Here is a 19,791-nt window from a genome sequence, read left to right as displayed (position 1 = left end):
TTTCTTTCTCTGGCACCTTCCTTTGAAGGGTGAACTCTCACTGCATTTGGATAGATGATTACTTAGCTTGCAAAACATACCATTTCCCCCTCATTAAAATCTCATAGTTGCCAAACTTCGTTAAGACAAATGGAATTACTCATCTATTCCCTGCTCCCCCTCTATGGTGATGGGGTGAATAAAATTATATTAAGCAGGAGAGCATAAGGCTGGTGAGCACTTTGAAAAAGTCATGAAATATTTTAAGGAAGGAGCCAGACTGCAGCTGAACTGACTGATGGATATGCTCTCAACCTTCATGGCCAGGAATGATTTACATAGTAACGGTATGCATTATGACCATGGCTCTTCAAAACTTGCATTTTGCAACAGTATATAATTAGTAGTGGACATTTCCTAAACTTTTTAAAAATACACTGAAAAAGCGAAAATCAGAACAAAGCAAGACAAACAAAACCCTGAGACTAACACGTAGCCAAGGACAGCACCCAAGAAAGAAAAAGAAACAAGAGTATAGCCAACCTTTTTTCTTTTTAATTAGAGTATATTATACTTCCAAACTGGATACACTAGAAATTGGCAATGCAACATAAGATGCAAAGGAATATACCAGTTACTGTCAAAATGACCCTGTACAGCCTTGTAATGCAAAAAAGCTTTATACAATACAAATTTTCAGTAATGTACACAAACCTTGACAGTATGATCATCTGAACATAATATGAGGAGTTAAAAAAAAGGATAGAAGAAAGTTCTGAGAACTCTAACTGCATTACTATATGGAAAAATAAGCTAGCTTTCATTGAAGAATGCATAGTGAAAACAGAATTGAAGTTAGTTGGCAGGTGAATATCTCAAAGATGTTAGTGTTTTACACGGAAAGGATATCTATGGAATACATCCTTCCCTGAGTATCAAACTGCAAACCAAATTCAGGGGTACATATTACCTCGGTGGAATCTGAAAAATGCTGTAGATTTTTCTTTATTAATAACAATAATAATATAAAAAGTCAAACAAACTCCAAACACACCTTTTCTCACTCAGAAAACTTTTATAATTTACCAGAAAGACTGATGACTCTTTCCAAAGTGCTAAAAAAAGTTGCCCAATTACATTAAGCATAACTAAGTCATTCAAATACAAGTTCAGTGGCAAGCATCTGAGCGGTAACCGTCTCCCTCCAACGCCCCTCTTGATCTTGCAGCTTTCACCCTAGGACCTTGTATTGCACAAGTGGCACACTGTAAAGTCTGCAGTCCTAATTGCCAGGGCCACCCTTCAGGTTTTTAACCTGCTGGTGCTCACGCCTCTCTGCCAGCCCCTGTGGGATCACTGTGGCCTCCTTTCCTGTTATCACTGAACTTGTAATTTTGAAAGCACAAGATTAGCCAAGTGGCACATTCTCCATTAAATGGGGATAAAGACATGCCTTTAAAAAAAAAAACAAACCAACCAACCCAGAAGCCCAGTATTCTTGGAGTGTATTGTCTGTAACTGTCTATAGTGTCTTTTACCGAGACATCACGAGGGCAACGTTGAATGACGTGTCAAACGTGGCCAAGAACAAATGTCTCTGCTGGAAGATGACCAAAGGTGCGGGAGCTTCCCGCCCTAGCTGGCTCAGCCTCCCTGCCCCCGGGGACATCTCCTTAGTGTAAACAGCTTTGCCAGGGCTGGATGACTGGCCAAGGGAAGTGTTAGCACACCTGCTAAGTCTGGGGGAAGAAGGGTGGGTACGGGGGAGGACCATGGTGTGGACAGAAGTTACAGACTTCTGGCTTCCGGTAGAACGGTACCAGTTTCAAGGGGGAGCTTTCAGTGAAGCAAACTGACTAGAGGAAGAAAATTAGGGACGCTTTTATTTTCCCCTGGTGAAACAGACGGAAAAAAAAATCCCAACTCTAGGATAACACATGATGGAAACCAGCAACGCAGTAAGAAAGCATTCCTCCCATACACCAGTTCTTCGATAGATAAATAATAGATAAAACTTTTATATTCCGAACTTCCCATTGTTATACAAAGCACATTTTTTTTTTCCTGTTCTTTCAGCCTGTTTCATCCTGGAAATCCTGTTGTCTTAAAAACACAAGCCATTAACATATTTAGCCAAAGGTTCTGTTCCTTTTCTTCTTCTTACATACCCATTGCTTTTTAAGAACAGCAAAGGGGCTATGCAACCCACCCGCACCTGCTTCTTGCTGCAATAAAGTGCTGCACATAAGTTGCCATTTTAATGACCACAAAATAAGAGCTTTAAATAAGTATAAAGTTAGCCTCCTAGCAGGTTATGTCTACCAGGCGTTAACAAAATGGAATACAGAATTATTAATAACATGGAGAATACCGCCATAGCCAGACAATCCGCAAACACAATGGAAACGTCTCAGGGGTATAAACTGAACCGTAGGACTAAACAGCACCTTTTTGTTGGGTCGTTATATGTCAAAGAGTTTGTGACAAAAGTTTCAAACATACAGTCTACTCATTCCATAAAAAAGGTACATTTTCTTCCTTTTATTTTACTTATTTCTTTTTTGCAGATGAGAAACAAAAACTAGTGCAAGACCAAAGCACTGTGCAAAACTGCCGTTTCTTTTTTTTTTTTTCTTTTTTCTTTTTTTTTTTAGTCTGAGCATTTATACCCAGAATTTATCCAAACCCCTTTTAATCTCCTTGGCTGGATTTATCAACCATAAAATTTTTCACTCATACAATTTTTCTTTTCCTGCAAACAAATGGTAACCATGACTTAATACATCATATATATATATATAATCTGCCCTTAAAAAATGATGCACTGTGTGTGTGTGTAGCATACACACTGCATACGTATGGACACACACACAAAACACACTGGAGTTTTGTGGTGCGGGCTGCAGTGCTGCGAGACATTTCTTCCACACGAGGGCTCTTGATGGCTAGTGTCTTCATGACCAGAGATCGGAGCACATGGTCTCCAGGACTCTGTGGGAAATCTCAGGCAGCACTGAGGATGTCCACCGTTCCTTCATCGACTAAGCACCAGGCCCTACCACTCTGTAGCCATAAAATAGAGGAAGGTAATGAGGGAGCTCAGGGAAGTGACTGGTGTGGATGAAAGTCCTGGGGGGTGGGGGTGGGGGGGGGGAGAGAGAATGTTCATCGCTGTGAAAGAAGCCAGTACAAAGAATGTGCAAATGTCCCGGCACAGGACACATGGAGGTCTCTTTCCAAATCCACAAACGCCCACTCACCACATTCACCCAACGGAAAATAAAATGCACCGGTGTAGAAGCTTACAAGGGCTGATTGCTAGTAAGGACACTCCCTTCAGGGTTTAACGAGACAAATTTCCTTTCAGATAAAAGGACCGAGGAGGGCTGAGAGTGAGAGTGGGTGGCTGGGGAGGCATGCCTCTGAAGGTAGACGGGCGCAGTAGGTCACCTCTCTGAAGATTGGATAAAGCAGCTTTCAGGTCAATGCAATAGGTATACACACAGAGCCAATTCTCTATTCCTTACTAAAGATATACAGTACACGTGGTTCAGACCCATGGGAGTCTGTAGGTTTTGCAGCAACATACACCTGCTGGGGTTGTGTTTAAGTTTTGTGGGTTTTGTTTTTGTTTGTTTTTGTCTGTCTCTTGGTTTTTGGTACAGAGCCTGGCTGCCCTCAGACAGTCTCCGCTCTTTCTCTTAGTCCGAGATAGGCGAGGAAGGAGTGTTTCGGGGAGGGGATGCTGGGCGGCGCAGTCTGAGGTCGGGGAGGGTGGAATGTGAGATCCAGCTGGTTCCTGGGGTACAACATGGTCAAGGGAATGAGATGGGCAAAATCCGAGTTCCGGTACTTGTCGAAGCGCAAAGGGGAGCCGTTCAAGGGCAAGGCCTTGAGTGCCAGGCTGGGCTCGGAGCCGCCCCCGCCGCTGCCGACGGCCGACAGGGCCACGGTCTGCAGAGCCTGGGAGGCGGACATGACCGACAGGGGAGACAGGAGGTGGCGGGAGCTCCCGACGACGAGGAGCGGGGCCCCAGGGCCGGCGGCGTCCTTGGCGGGGGCCGGGCTCGGACCCTTCTTGTCCTCCTCGGGGCAGTCCGCGCTCTGGTGCTTCTTGACGTGGCGGCTGAAGACGAAAGGGTGCGTGGTCTTGAACAGGCACTCTTCGCAGCTGAAGGTCTGGCGCGGGGCGTGCTTCAGCTTCTTGTGCAGGTTGAGATTGTCCTTGCGTTTGCAGCTGTAGCTGCACTGGTCACAGTGGAAGGGCCGCTCCCCGGTGTGCACGCGCACGTGCTCGATGAGCTTGTTGGCGGTCTTGGACAGGTAGCCGCACTGGTCGCACTTGTAGTGGTTGCCGAGGCGATGCTCGCGGGTGTGCGTCTCCAGCTCCAGCTGGTTGGCCTTCACCGTCTGGCAGATCCGGCACTTGTACTCCATCTTGTAGTGGGTCTTGAGGTGGCACTCCATGGCGGCGGGGCGGTTGGTGGAATAAATGCAGAATGGGCACCTGCCGGGGGAGGGGGCAAGCAAGGACAGGGAGGGTCAGCCGCGCGGGCTCTGCGGTCCCCCGGTTGCTACCCTCCTCACCAGCCTTCCCTCTGGACGCCCTCCCCAGCCTGAGGCCTGGCCTGCCCCCTGTCCAGCCCAGCCCTGCCGCCTCCGGAGGGATGAAGAAGACCCTCTTAGGCTCTGGTTGCCGACAGAGCCTTCCCTCGGGCCTGCTCGGGGGTCTCCTGGCTGCAAGAGCGGACGCCAGCCCTCAGGAAGGGGAGCAGAGACAGTGCCAGGACCAGATAAGCTGTTGCTCCCCTCCGTCCTCCCCACCCCGCCCCTCGGAGCCCTCCCCGCTCCCCACTGGACACAGCCGAGGTCTAAACCTCACGACCTCCCCTCAAGATGGGAGCAACACAAAGAATCGACTTTTCATGCACCACACCAAGCACACGCAGAAAGGCTAAGAGTTTTAAAGAACAGCTTATAGTGGGGAGAGCTACCTCCAGCAAACAGAAAGTCGTAGGGGTCAGAGTCGTGCTTATTAAAGGGTGGTTAGGATGAGAAGGCCTGTGTGTGTCACTGTGTGTGGGAGTGCGTGTATACACAGAGATCTGTACTGGTCAAACCTGGCTCCTGCAGCACTGGGTCTCCATAGGGAAGGGAGGTGAGGACCAGGACCTGGGCTCAGGAGAAGGAGGCCCACCCACCAGCCCACCTACGAATGAGGGACTCAGGAGGAAGGGGGACAGCTGCTATCTGGAGCTTGAAGACATTATGAGTGCCTTATTACATCATGGAAATAATAATCCAAGGGGATCGTAAATTCTCATTGGGCAGGACCGTATCTCCCGTTTCTTCTGCATTCTCTGCAGTGCTCGGTAGAGGACTCAGCACATGATGGGTACTGATTCACTACGGGACTGGTCTGTACACGTAATTTAGGCAGATTCCATAAGGGCTGATTTTGGTCCCGGCTCTGTCACCTTATCGGGCTCTAGGCTAGCTGTGCGCTGGGACCAAGCCTGGGCCTCTCCATTCTACGCAGTGAGGCTACGCTACCCCCAAGCCCCACTGGCTGTCCAAAGGGGCGAGGCAGGCAGGGAGGGCATGTTTCTGCAAGTTCTGCTGAGCTGCGCTCGCAGAAGCTGCCAGGCTCGAGTCGGTGGCTGATATGATAGCTGTGGCGTGTGTGCTCTCTTTACAAAAAGAAGGCAAGTGCAAAAGTGGCGGCCTCGGCTCTCGCTTGGCACCTGCAGGGCAGGGCCCACGAGTGAACTGTCCTCGGAGGGTTTGGAGAGGTGTCCAGCAGAGCCCAACACACCAAGTGCACCGTGCACTGCTCCTCAGCGCCAAGCCCGCCGTTAGCCTCGGAACCTCAGCTCACAGAAGAGTGCACACGAGAGAAATATAAAGCCCATTCCCAGGTCAGGTGCACACACAACCCCTACGCCAAGCTGGGCCTTACCTAGAGGAGTCTGAAACTCACCACTGTCCTGAGCTACGGCAAAAGAAAAATAATAGTATAATCTTATTTGATCTGCATTATGAACAGGATATAGAGTACAAGCAGTTCCATCACAGAAAAGCAATTTAGACATCGGCGGTCTGTTTCATTTTAAGGACATTTCTGTGACCCACGGCTCAATCTTTCTTTCGCGGCTCAGGCAAAGTGCTAAGGGTTTTTCCGTGCTCCCGTTAGTTATCGTAAAGACACTCTCTCAGGCAAATTAATTCTCTGATATGGCAAAGGGAAAAACAAAACAAAACAAAACAAAGACTCACTGTATAGCCAGAAGGCATTAGCAATTTTTTCAAAGTATTCTTCTACTTGGTCATCCTAGAACATAAACTATTACATAGGGGACCATTAGCACCGCACGGGAAGTGTCTGTATCCGCAAAAGCATCAGCGTTCACTGTGCATTCTCCCCAGTGGGCCGGAGGCTCCGGACTCCTGAGGTCCCCAAAGGAAAGGGGACCTAACTGGCGAAGCCACAACTGGCCGGGGCCGCAATTAATGGGTGTGACTGGGCTACTGGGAAGAGGGATGGGTGCTAGTCCAACCACATAAATACATGGCTCTTTTTTTTTTTTAGGGTAAAAGTATACAAATGTTTAGAAAGGGACAGTGGGAACAAAACAAATCAAATTCCCAAATAAGCTCTTGCTAGGCATTAACCACCCCTCCCCCCATTCTTCTTCTCTTCCCCACCCCTCCCACCTAATCGCCCCTCTCCCCAGAGTGAAATAAAATGGGATCCAACAGTAGGTGCTGCTCCTTGGGCAAGTTTTTGAGGAGGCCCCCCCCCGACCAGGCAGGAGCCTGGGGAGTCCACCCTGACTTGCCCCCCACCCCCCACTTGACTCCCAACCTCCCTCTGGGTCTCTCCACCCCTCGGCCATTCAGAGGAGTCATGCCACCTCTCTGGCAAGTTGTGAGTTTCAAAGATAAAAATGTTCAAAAATAATTTTTTTTTCTTAAGTAAAACGTCATGTTTCATTCTTTTAATTACATGATCATCTTAGCTAAACATGAAAAATTAGGCCTGGAAATTGATGTGTGTTTCTGTCCCCAGTGACACATGCTTCTATCTCTTTACTAGCCCGTGAGCGCCTTGAGAACTGGGACTCTGATTTTAGAAGCACTGGGATTAAACTCTGGTAGCGTTCGGACGAACGTTTCCCAAGAGTGGAAATTATGTTTTATTCTTTGTTTGCCCTTTAGCACCTATTATCAAGCCAGACACACAGTGCATTCGTTAATAACGGATGGGTCTCACTTCAGACCAGAGGGCTCCTTGCAAATATTGGTTAATGATGATGCTTGGTGTCTAGGTCTTTGGGGATCTGTGACTAACATGTGCCCAGAAATGTCAGATCTCATGAAGGCTACACCAGGGAGATCCCGATTCCAGTTCCTGGGAAGGCATGAAGCATCTTTGCAGGAAGACAGGAGGCACATGATCTTTGCATAAAAAAAAAAAAGTTGCCTCCTGCCTGTTCAAACTGACAAAAGATCCAATATTTGTGGGTGGGTGTGGATGGAGTAGTTGTAATGCTTATTTAGAAGACTTGTGGCAAATCATCTGAAAAAACAGAGATGGTGAAGTGCAGTGACAGCATAATAATTTACACGTGAGGACCCTAACCCCAAGTCCCTTAAAATCAAGTCTGGACAAAACTCAAGCAGCGGAGGATGAGTCTACCCTTGCGTGCTCATGCCGAGTTGCTTCAACGAGTCGTCTTGCTTGCCGGAATCCCGGCATATTTGTGGAATGCACTTTCCTACTGACATCTGCTGACCCCTGGGAGACAGGTCTATTCCTCTCCAGCTAAAGGCAGCTGAGGTGCCTAACTCCCCCCATGCCAACCCCCCTCCCCAAGACCCCCAAAACCTTCAGGTGGGGGACGGGGCAGGGCTGGGGAAAGGGTGTTTAATAACAACACAGTAAAAGGTTCTGTACTTGCTTTCCTTACTTGAGCCCACCGGTGGGGACAGTGTGGCATTTCTTATGCTCCAGCAGCTGTTCAGGGGTCTTCATGAACTTGTGGCACACGTCACACTCAAACATCCGGGTGATGAGGTGTATCTGCAGATGGCGCTCAAACATGTTCTTCGTCTTGCAGACAAAGTTGCAAAAAACGCATTCGAACCCTGAAAGGACCAAGACTGGGTGTACAGGTGCGTGGGGCAGAGGAACAGGAGGGTGGGAGTCGGGCGGCCCTCCCCGCTCCTGCTCCCCTCCAGCTAGACCCTTCCAGGTACTGTGCCCTGCATCTCCATGCTAAAAGGAGTTAGCGGAATTAATACCACACTCCCCATCCTTCCACCCCGCACTGGGATGTAAATCAAGCCAAAAAAACATACCCAAATTGTAGATGATACATATTAGGTTGTTCTCAGGCTTCGTATTTATTTTCCAACATCGCTTCTCTCAAGGGCTTATTCTTAAGACTGCACATCCCCCCACACCGTGTAGGGCTGAGCCGGCCAGCCCACCTCCTCCCTTACCCTTCTCTGGCTTTTCCTCACTGTTCAGTGAGGGCTGGCTCCCGGGCACGACCGAGATGACCAGCAGGTTGTTTCCGCTCTTGTTTTTCTGGGAGCTGTCGGAATCGTCCTTGCTGTTGGCTGAATCACTCAGAGCGGAGAGGGAGGATGAAGAGGGGCTGTTTGATTCACTAGGGGTCTTCCTGTCTTCCCCTGAAAATTAAAACAAACAAAGAAACCCCAGGTCTGTTATTTAGGAGATGAAAACCCTAGAATAACAGCAGTGATGGGGGCAGGGAGCTGGGGCCTCATGGCCACATCATCACTCAGGGAGCACAGGCTGAGGTTTCCAGCTGTCCCAGTGCTGGACCTGTGGTGAGGGTACTTGTGGTTCACGGGCCAGGAGTAGATATTCATTTATTTGACAAGTGTTTATTGGGATCTTATAATAATTAAAATAAAAATGACAATAATAGCTAAGATGGACATGTTACTGAGTGTGAGGAACTGTGTCATGCTTGAAATGCATTATCTCATTTTATCCTCTCCAAAACCCAAAGAGGCATGACTGTTGTCACCCCCATCTTGCAGACGAGGGGAAGGAGGCAGTCAGGTTAACTCGGCCTCGGTCACATGGCTAGGAAGTGGCAGAGCAGAGATTTCAGCAGGTCAGGCTCTAGTGTCCGTCTTCTTCATCAGTGGTTGTCACAGCATTGGATACAAGGCAGTGAAGAAGAGGGACCTCTGAGAGAGAAGAAAGAAAAGAGGTGGGCCCTCCGACTGTCCTGCTTCCTGCCTTGAGAGACTTTTCTTCCCAGGCTGCAGTGCAGGGATGGGGACCTGCCCAGCAAACTCACTGAGATGAGAAGAGAGAGCTGAGGATTTGAGGACATCAACATGACAGGACTTTGCAGGACAGAGCAGCACAGGAGAGGAACTCAGACACCTGCAGAGGGGCCCCCGAGGGCATTCAGCAGTGTAGGGATCAGAGCACGTGTGTGAGGAAATTGCCCAAAGTTGGAGGGAAAAAAAAGCCATCTGAAGGGCTTAGTGAATAGGGTCCATTTCCAATGGCCAGATTAGAAAAACTCATAATTCCCGAGGCATTGGACAGAAAATCAAGAAAGATCTTTTAACACTGGGTAATGATTAGCCCTAGAGGGGTCACTGCTTCAGACCTGCCTGACAAATCATTAAAGCCAAAAGGATCAAAGTTTCCAAGTAATTAACTGCATCCTAAGACAAAGGTCAAGCATATTTCTAGGAATATAAAATATCCAGCACCCAGCAAGGGAAAAACTGCAATGTCTGACATATAAACAAAGATTACCAGGCATGCCAGGAAACAAGAAAGCACAACCCCAAATGGGAAGAATAAGCAACCAATCAAAACTGACCCGGAACTGAGAAAGTTGTTAGAATCTGCAGACAAGGACGTAAGCACAGGTTTGGTAACTGTACTCCGTATGCTCAAAAAGTTAAGCAGAGATATAAAAGAGATTAAAAAGACCCAATCTAAATTTCTAGAGTTGAAAATTACAGTGTCAGAGATGAAAAATACCCTGGATGGGACTGCCAGCAATTTAGACATGGCAGAAGAAAGATGAGTGAACTTGAAGATACTAGCAACAGAAATGATCTGAAATGAAACACAGAAAAAAGAACCACGAAAAATGAAAAGAGAATCAGTGAGCTACCTGTTCGGGTAGATTAATATAGGTTTTACTGAAGTCCCTTATGGGGTGGGGAGGGCAGGAAAAATATTTGAAAACGCCAAAATTTTTCCCAATTTGAGGAAAACCACAAACCCAGAGATCCAAGAAACACAACAAACCCCAAGCACCAGGAAGATGATGAAATCTATACCAAGGCACATCGTAATCAAACTGCTCAAAGCCAGTGATAAAGAAAAAGATCCTAAAAGCAGCCAGAGGAAAAAGGATACGTTATGTGCAGAGGAACAAAAATAAGTGTACAGCAGATTTCTCCCTGGATGTTAAGCAATGAAAGAAATGACTGTCAACCTGAAACTTTACATCCAGTGAAAATATATTTCAAATACAAAAGCAAAAAAAAAAAAAAAAAAAAAAAGCTGAAAGAATTCATCACCAGCAGACTCAAATTACCAGAAATGTTAAAAGAAATTCTTCAGGCAGAAGGAAAAAGACACCACCTGTGAAAAATGGATCTACACAAAAGAATGAAGAACACTAGACATGATGACCACATGGATAGATGAGTTTTTCTTCTTAAAACAGGTATAATAGGTTTATGACAATAATAACATAAAGGCTGGGAGAGGAGAAATCATTGTGCAGCTCTCATACTATCTATGAAGTGTTATAATATCACTTGACATATACAGTAATAAATAAAAAATGTACACCATAAACCCCAAATAACTGGAGGGCTATATACACTGTTCATGTTCAGGAGACTCCATATAGTTAAGACATCAATTCTCCCCAAGCCAATTCAATGCAACCCCATAATTTCAGGTTACGGTAGAAAATATAAGAAGACCGTGCTTCAGTTCCCTTCACATCAGTCAATTAAGTCATCGAGTGATTGGAAGCTCTAGAAACAAACTTCCTTTATTAGGGGATAAAAAAAACAAGTCACATTTTTTATATGGGCATAAAAAGTCCAGAAGTAAACAAACATGTAACGGTGGTCACAGCTAGTGTGAGAAATGATCAGCGTTAGGCTTGTTTTCTTTGATTTGGTTTTCAAAATTTTCTAGAGTGACCATACGTTACTTTTCCAACCAAAAAAAGTTTTTAAAAAGAGGATGGAAAACTATTTACCTGCTTATAAGATTTTAAGTCCTGTTCCAGTCAGAGCTGCCCATATGCCCAGAGCGGGCAACTCTTACTTCAGTTTATAGTTTTTAAAATCTTGTTCCCTAGCAGAAATGAACTTGGTTGAGTACGTGACCTCCCTTAGGGAGTATATACCTTTACCATATATTCTTCTCTTGGTACAAGGAAAGCCAGCACCATTACTGCCAGTCTCTTATCTAAATATGTAACCAGCTCAGTCACATTTTGTAGACAGAGAATATTTTCAGTGGGAGCCCTGAGTCCCTGATGCTATTTACCAAATAAATAGCGTCTCTAAGACTGGCCTGGCCAGTAGAATATTGCAGATGGTTATTTTAATCTTGTTTTTCAAGTTAAAATAGATAATTTTAATGACCACCTTGGAGAACAGCTCCAAGTACCCTCAGGCTTATGGCACCAAGGAGAGCTACCTAAATGAATAAATTTACAAATATCCAGGTGCCACGGAAGGCACTTTGGGAAGCAGCCCAGCCTGCTTGATTTGTAATGGCAGGTCTATCTGGCATCCTCTCCTCTCGGTCCCCATCTCCTTCCAGTCTCTCTTAGGGAGTGAGCCAGGGTGTCCTTGTCAACCCAACCCAAGGCTCTCATTGTGATCCCAGGGGTCACTGATCTGCAGCATCACAGAGATTTCTGGTGAACGACACCCGTGCATGGGTAATGCAACCTCAAACACTAGGATGGCCAACTAAAGAGAACTTTAAAAATCTGAAGATTTTCTAATTGAAAATGACACACGTTGAGAAATTGAGACTTTATAAAAGAGTACCAACCAATTTGCTGCCTCAGTACAAGCACCATTACATTTTTGGTGTTCTTCTTTTTATTTTTTTAAAAGGAAGCATCTCAAGGAAACTGATCTCTCCTCAGGTCTCAGAATGAACACAGCCTCACCAACATCTTGATTTTATTCCCGTAAGACTAGTCTGAGACTTCCGGCCTACAGAACTATAAGATAATAAATTTCTGTGATTTTAAGCACCCCCCCCCAAAGTAAGCATCTCTATTTTAAAACTGTTGATACACATTACTATATACAAAACAGATAAACCACAAGGACCTCCTGTATAGCACAGGAAACTATATTCAATTTCTTGTAATAACATATAAGGGAAAAGAATCTGAAAAGGAAGTATCTATGTATGTATATGTACAACTGAATATTTTGCTGTACACCTGTAACTCACATTGTAAATCAACTACACTTCAATGAAAAAGAAAATTAAAAGTAAATAAATAAAGGTATTGCCATTAATTGCATAGTGGTTCAGAATAAGGCCTTTAGATTCAGAATATTTGACTTTGAATGCCACCTATACCCCTTAGTAGCTGTATGACCTGGGACGAAGATTTAACTTTGTGCCTCAATTATCTCATTCATCTAAAAAAAGGGGCTAATTTCAGCACCTGCCTCATATGTTTGTTGTGAGGATTAAATGGGCTTTTATACGCAAAGCACTAAGAGCAATGCCTGGCTCGTGGTAAGCATTATTGAAGAATATGTCATTATTATTATATTATAAAATATAACATATAGTATTTACAAAATACAATAAGGATAGTAACCACGAACACTTTGCATTTTCCCTTGCTGTTTGATATACGTGGAGCAGAGTTGGCTCTCACAAGATTTATAAGAAGAATTACGAATTAATAGTTTTAAATGACAGTATTATATCCATGGAATGGACTGATCCTACTTTATTTAAATATTTCCTTAAAATTACATTTTCAGTTAAAATGAATATTCCACTGTTTCGGGTTTTTTTTTTTTTTTTTCCCCTACAGATAAATTCTCAGAAGTGGGATTACTGGGTCACAGAGCCTTACATTTTCCAGCCTCTCGGTAAATATTCATTAGTTTTCAAAAGTCCTACCACTTTGCAGGGCCATCGTCACAAGAGAATCAGCCGCTTTTGGCAACAGTGGGTACCTGGAAGACGTGCTCCTAACTTAATAGCGAAAGATAAGCCACTCCTGAGTTTCAGGCTGACTGCTAGCGGGGCTGAACACTTACCCTGATGTTGAGTGATTAGCTTTTCTTTCTTTTATGATGAACTGACTGTTCACGACCTGAAGTGTTTCTTACCAGTTTATATGAATTTTCTATGTTGTAAATATACTGGCCTTTTGTCATTTTTACAAACACATTTTTCAGACTGTGGTTTTTTGTTTTCCCTTTGTCTTCTCTTTTGCAAAGAGAGGAAATGTTCCTGTGTCGAATCCCTTGATCTTCCTCCTCTGAGATGTCTTGCGTCACTTAAGCTTTTACAGATCCTTCTCGCTCTGTAAGTGTGATAAATACTCTATTTTCTTCGAGCCTTTCTGGGGCTGCTTGGTTAACAGGGATTGTGTCAGTCATCTGGCACTTATTTTGGCATCTATGTGACATGAAGTATATTGATGGTTGTTTTTTCCAAATAGCTATTCAAAATCCTCAACTGCCATTATCGCAACATTTAAAAACTGCAGCAAAATTTGCATTAAGGAGTCAAGAGCACCAGAGGGACTGTTTTTCCCTCGCTGATGTCCTCTGCAAGGACCAGGGCAGACAGAGGGCAAGGAGGGGTGAAGGAAGAAACACCAAGCAGAGGACAGTTCTTCAGACTCACAAGTGTGTCGTGGGTGAGAGTCGCCAGTAAGGAGGTCTGAGAAAGCACGTGGATTCTGTGGGAGAATCGCAAGATAGGCCACTTGTCGACGCGAAAACCTGCTGTTGATTAAAGCTGTAGATTACAACTTCATTAGGTACCAAGAAAGCATTTCAGATCTCCCAGGGCGCTGAAATGAAGGATGCCTGTTCCTACGACAGGTAAACCGGATGAGATAATGAGGCTCACGTAGAATCTCAGGCCTGTCCGGCAGGTCCTGCGCATTTAAAACCTCAGGGAACGGATGGAGGCCCAGAGAAGTTAACATGAGTGCCTGCATTCGCAGTGCCTTGCGGTAACATGGGGTCTAGAACCGGGATCTGGAATTCAGTGCGTGCTCTCCTCCATCCCAGTAACTTCTTCCACACAGGCCAACCTCAGAGACACTGCAGGGTTGGTTCCAGACCACAGCAAGAAAGCAAATATCGCAATAAAGTCACATGAATTTACACATGAGTTGTTTGGTGTCCTGGTGTGTATAAAAGTTATGTTTACACTACACTGTAGTCTCTTAAGTGGGCAACAGAATTATGTCTAAAAAAACAATGTACATACCTTAATTAAAAGGCACTTTATTGCTAAAAAATGCTGTCATCTGAGCCTTTTTCAGTGAGGCACAATCTCTTTGCAACAGCAATATCAATGATCACTGACCACAGACCACATAACAAATATAATGATAACAAAAAGTTTAAAATATCACAAGAATTACCAAAATATGACACAGAGACATAAAGTCGGCAAACGTTGAAAAATGGTGCTAACAGACTAGCCTGATGCAGGGTTGCCAGAAATCTTCACAATTTGCTTAAAAAAAAAATCTGCGAAGAGAAACAAGGCAAAATGCAATAAAACAAGGTATGCCTGTACGTACTAAGGTTAGGCAAGGGCCATGGCTGAGTAATTTTCTTACTTGCATGCACACGTGTGTGTGGATGCATTTGCACACATCCATTCATTCACTGGGTGAAGGTTTCTCTCCACCCACACCAAGCAGCCACGGGTCCAGGTGCTGGAGACGCAGCCGTGCCTTGGATAAGCTCCTTATTCTTAGGAATATACATTGTCTGTATTACATAGCGTACATAGTGCTTTTATATCATAACTTTGCAATTGCACAGCTTATTAATTACAATTTGGATGTATATATTTTGGGTCAAAACCACCTCAAAGCGGCAGCGAAAGACAAGAAACCCTCACTGTGAGACCTTCTAGCTTATAACGGGGGTCAGCCAACTAGAACCCTCGGGCCAAATCTAGCCTCTGTGCCTTCGTAAATAAAGCTCCCACGGAATGCTGCCACACCCATTCATTTGCATCCTGTCCAGGGCTCCATTCCAATTCCAACGGCAGAGCTGAACAGCAGGGACAGAAACTGCACAGCCTGAAAGTCTAAGATAGCTACTATCTGGCCCTTAAAAGAAAAACCCTTGCTAGCACCCCTGGCTTATAAAATAGGATATAACCTTATTCCCTAATAGCTGCAGCATCTAAGGCTTCTACTGTGTTAGAAAAGACAGTCCTTCAGTGCATCTCACTCTCGCTCTCTGTGCTAACACACCGCTACACCAGGAGCGCCACCACCTCAGAGAGAGCAGATCGTCGCTGTGTTCCCCGTGGCAACTGAGAAGTATGTTTGCATCGGTTACTTGTGAATGTGAAGTTTCCAGTGATGACAGTCAAGTGATTCTAAGTCCAACTTCCTTCCAGCCATTATGGTTTCTATGGTTTCCTGGAGGTGGTGGTGGAGGGGGCTGCGGAGGGGGGAGGGGGAAGGGAAGGTTCTCGGCTGGGTTTGGGCATGCTTTGGGGTGGGGAGGGCGAGAAGAAAGGACGTGTAATAGAAAAGAGAGAGAAAAAAGAATACCTGAAAAGCCAGTGGAAATGGAACAGAGGCTGGCCTTTCCCTCCACTGGCCGCTCCAGAAATGCTAAATTTAATTTGTCTTCGATGTGAGTTTCCCAGCTCACCTGCTGCCCACGGTGCTAATGTGGTTACGGTCAGACAACTGACTGTAAAAACGGCACCTTCTCACTCAGCCTAACGGCTCTCTGCAGACCTCCGAGTCATAGCTGCTCAACTTACTGACAAAAACAAGCCTTTATTGCTGTTGGCACCACGGAGCCAAAGCGGCCAGGAAAGCACAGAGACTTCACGGCCGTGCACATCGTCAGGGAGATTCCCCTTCCTGAATCCTTCAAGTGCTGAGGATGCGGGGGGCTGACCCAACGCCTGGGGCTGGTGGTCAGCAATGTAACTTGGAAGCCCTGGGAAATACAGCGGGAGCTCCTCCTCCTCCTAATTTAATGACTCCGTGCTGGTGTCATTTGTAACCATCACTTGGGAGAGGACAATTGCACGGTGAAGTCAAAATGTTAACATCATTAAATGGAAGAAGTTAACCAGCATGGCAAGAGCCTTACAGGAAAGGACAGCCATGGCAAAGTCTTGGCTGCAGCCAAGAGAGACATTGGGTTGTTTCGGGAGAAGCCGGTTTTCTTTATCTCTGGACAGAACTGCCAGGGCATCATTCTGGAGGGTGTCCAGGCTGCAGTTCAAGGGAAGAGGAGCACAGCCCGCAGAATGATGTTTGCGGTACCCTGGCACCATAAAACAGAAAGGCGTAGAACTCTGCCAAGGGCTGCACGGGGCTGCCAGGACAGCAGTGATACGGAGAGTGGGCTCCAGCATGAAACTGTGCTGGTCTGAGTTTCTGGAGTCACATCCTGGTGGACACCTGAAGCCTCGGTTTCTCCACCTGGCTAGTATGCCGACAGTGGTATTGACTGCAGAGGGTTGTTTTAAGCTTAAATGAGATCCAGAGCGCAAAGGCGCAAGCCTGGGGCATCGTAAAAGCTGGATGACTGCTGGCTACAATGATGATGATCAGGATGAGGAACAAGCCAACAGCCCGCACCCTTCAACTGCTTGTGCGGCTGTCAGATCAGCGTGGCACAAGCCGGGCCAGATAATGGGGGAAGTGGCCCTGCCACCCCGAGAAAGCCCCTCCTTCTGGAAGGAAATGTCAGTGTCGCCTGGTGAAGAGGATGCCCCTGCCAGGGAATGGGGGGTGGGGTGGGGAGGGCAACTGGGGTTGGAAGAGAGACTGGTGCGAAGGACAGACAGGGAGGGTCACCTGTGTGCTTGGTGCCGATGTGAGCCTTTATCTCTGCTTCCTCCATGGTGACGAAGTCGCAGGCCGTGCAGCAGATGGAGAACATCCACTGCTCCTTGTCCACGTGGAGCGACATGTGACTGACAAACTGGACATTGAGCTCGGTCTCAAATCCACACACGTGACAGCTGTACCAGAGGGGGAATGAAGAGAAGCAGAGAGAGAAGAGTGATCTTCCTAACAGAAGCTATCCAGTTGGACTCGGGACACTCTGAAATCCAGGCCTTGACCCAGGTTTTCCTCCCACCAAAAGGCTTTGCGTTAGGAAATTCTTCCGCTTTCTGGGACGCCTCTGATGTGGTCACCGTGCCAAACGGACTAAGTTGGAGCATAATGTAACAATCCCATACATGCTCTAATGATGCTAATAGTCATAAATCTAATGAAAAATTACAGATTCCAGATGCTGCAAAACACCTAACTGATTCCTTTGGGCAAAGAGATGCGGGGCAGCCTTGCCAAGGTATTAGTGGTGCTGGTGCACTGATAAACTTGAGTAACCCGCACACCTGGTGAGCCCCTCTCTGGCTCTGGAAACCTTCCATGCAGGAATGGACGCACATCCAGGTGGCACTCTGAGCAGGAGCAAGCCCTGTCTGTGACTGTCCTGGATAGAAGTTGCCCTCCTTGGAGACATTCCATGCAAACACAGCTAGCAAGTTTCCTCCCATCTGGATAGCCCGTCACTCAGGCAAGATTCAACAGCAAGTCTGAAACTTGGGATTTTACAGCAACCAAACCAAATATAGATTCATGGTTGACTATGGAAGAGAAACGCAAAATTCCAGGTACTGAAGGATAACACAGCCAAGGGAAAGCAGGCAATACTTCCAGGGCTATTTTCTCAGAGTTCTCAGGTTGATTTTTCCTTCGGATAATTCTCAGGAAGCAGCGAGGTGCTCAGTTAGGAAGCTGGGAGCTTCCCAGCCGCACAGACCTCACAGCTAATCACCCGGGAGCAGCCCTGCCACTCTCCGGGGCTCCGCCCTGCAGACCATCTCCCTTTTACTTAACTCTCTCAGGGCCACTCAGCCGGGAGAGGAGTCAGTGCAACACAGGGTTCAATCCAAGCAAAGCAAATATGAAAAGGAAGGTCAGCACTGTGTCAGAGAAGAGATGCCTTGACATGTGTGCCCCAGCAGAGGGGCAGGGAGTGTTCAGGAAGGTCTGGGCAGCCCCGGTTAGCGGGCTCCACTGGCGGCTCACCTGTAATAATAAGGGTGTTTCTTCCCATCACTGCCTTCAGAGGTGACGGCGCTCACGATGTCCTCGGTGTCCGTACTCACCAGCTTCACCGAGTGGACGGTCAGGTGCTGGTTCAGGTTTGCACGGCACTTAGCAGCATAGGGGCACAAGTGGCATTTGTATTTTCTTTCCTCTGAGGGAGAAGGAACAGGAAAAAACCCAAACCATGCTCAGAAATGGAATCTCAACACCTTGCAAAAGACCACTTCAAGGTATCAAGGAGAGAGTTCGAAATCTCGTTTCAAATGGGGACAAAGGGAACACCTTGGAGTTGTAAACATTCGAAAAGTCTCTACCGGGCAGGTCATGCCTAGCTCAGTGGTAGAGTGCATGCCTAGCATGCACAAGGTCCTGGGTTCAATCCAATAAAAATAAATAAATGAATAATCTTCATTACCTTCCCACCAAAAAAAAAAAAAAAAAAAAAAAGAAAGTCCCAGGGCAACTGGACCATCTGCCTTTTCCTGGATACCTACAGGTCCCTCTCCCTGGTAAGGTGAGCCCCACAGGGGCTAAAAGAATATCGTGTGTGCCTGCCCTCCTCCTGCCATGTGTCGGTCCAGGGTGGGTGCTGAGGTGGGGGGGAAGGGTTGTGACACAGCATTCGCAGGACTGGTGTGTTTAAGAGAAATCTCATCATTTTCCCTAAGCTCCAGTCTGGGTTGGCCAGGAAACAAAAAAGAATGAAACTAAGGGGGAAAAAAGGACTTGGATGAAAAGATTTAACTGGAAATGTTCATGCTACAGAAATAAAACACAAAGTTTCAATTGATTTCTTAATAGAAGCCCCCCCCCCTTTTTTTTGTAAAATTGACAATGTTTCAGGACTGCTTCCAGAGTGGCATTCTGAATTCATTTGACTCATCAAGCAAAGTAAAGTAAAAGGAGCAGGCTTTGCTCTCAGGTCCAGATAAAGGTAACAGATGATAACAGAGCAAGGAAAGAACAATTTCTGTTTCTGTCCTTAGTTCTTACTCTGTAATACTGGGCTTGCCTTAAAGAAAATACCTGTCTTATCTCCTTCACAGGGAAGAGTGCAGAAAAAAATTTTCTGCAGCAAAATGTAAGGCATTGTTATTATAACAGGTGTTCCCCAACATCTGATGTGACGGTGGCCCTGGGCTCAGCAGGGCTGGGAGGATCCCCTATCGTGCAGATAGACTAGAGCCCTTTCTTTAGAATTTCTGCACTTGTACTAATAAATGAGGTTGTTAAGTTTGGTATTAAGGTTACGATTTCTTTACAAAGTGAATCGTAGAGATTCCTAGCTTTTTCTGTCATTTGGAAAAGTTTAATAATATCAGAATTTTCTAGTCTCAAAAGGCTTTTTTAAAAGAACTAACCTGAGACAATTTCTGGACCTGATGCCTTTTTTTGTAGTATTTCTTTCATCATCTTTCCAAGTCACCCTTTG

At 46.0% G+C, this 19,791-nt stretch overlaps 1 protein-coding gene across 3 annotated transcripts in view; it reads right to left on the bottom strand.

The window, feature by feature from the left end:
* Positions 1 to 512: 512 nt before the first annotated feature.
* The window catches only part of ZNF827 (zinc finger protein 827), a 170,234-nt gene continuing 150,955 nt past the window's right edge, over positions 513 to 19,791 (bottom strand). Inside the window, exons 10-15 of one of the 3 annotated variants that reach the window (XM_010982657.3) lie at positions 18,339 to 18,510; positions 17,094 to 17,260; positions 8,485 to 8,676; positions 7,950 to 8,127; positions 5,939 to 5,971; positions 4,351 to 4,486 (exon numbers count right to left, since the gene is read on the bottom strand). In XM_010982657.3, coding sequence (XP_010980959.2) covers positions 5,956 to 5,971; positions 7,950 to 8,127; positions 8,485 to 8,676; positions 17,094 to 17,260; positions 18,339 to 18,510 — 725 coding nt within the window. In that variant the 3' untranslated portion in view covers positions 4,351 to 4,486; positions 5,939 to 5,955. Of the gene's footprint in view, positions 4,487 to 5,938; positions 5,972 to 7,936; positions 8,128 to 8,484; positions 8,677 to 17,093; positions 17,261 to 18,338; positions 18,511 to 19,791 lie in introns of all 3 variants that reach the window. The other 2 variants (XM_031465236.2, XM_031465263.2) reach the window with 2 other exon arrangements.

Source organism: Camelus dromedarius, chromosome 1, assembly GCF_036321535.1.
Source record: "Camelus dromedarius isolate mCamDro1 chromosome 1, mCamDro1.pat, whole genome shotgun sequence".
Classification (NCBI taxonomy): Eukaryota; Metazoa; Chordata; class Mammalia; order Artiodactyla; family Camelidae; genus Camelus; species Camelus dromedarius.
The sequence above is the reverse complement of the archived record's forward strand: the minus strand, read 5'-3'. Positions and strand labels throughout refer to the sequence as shown.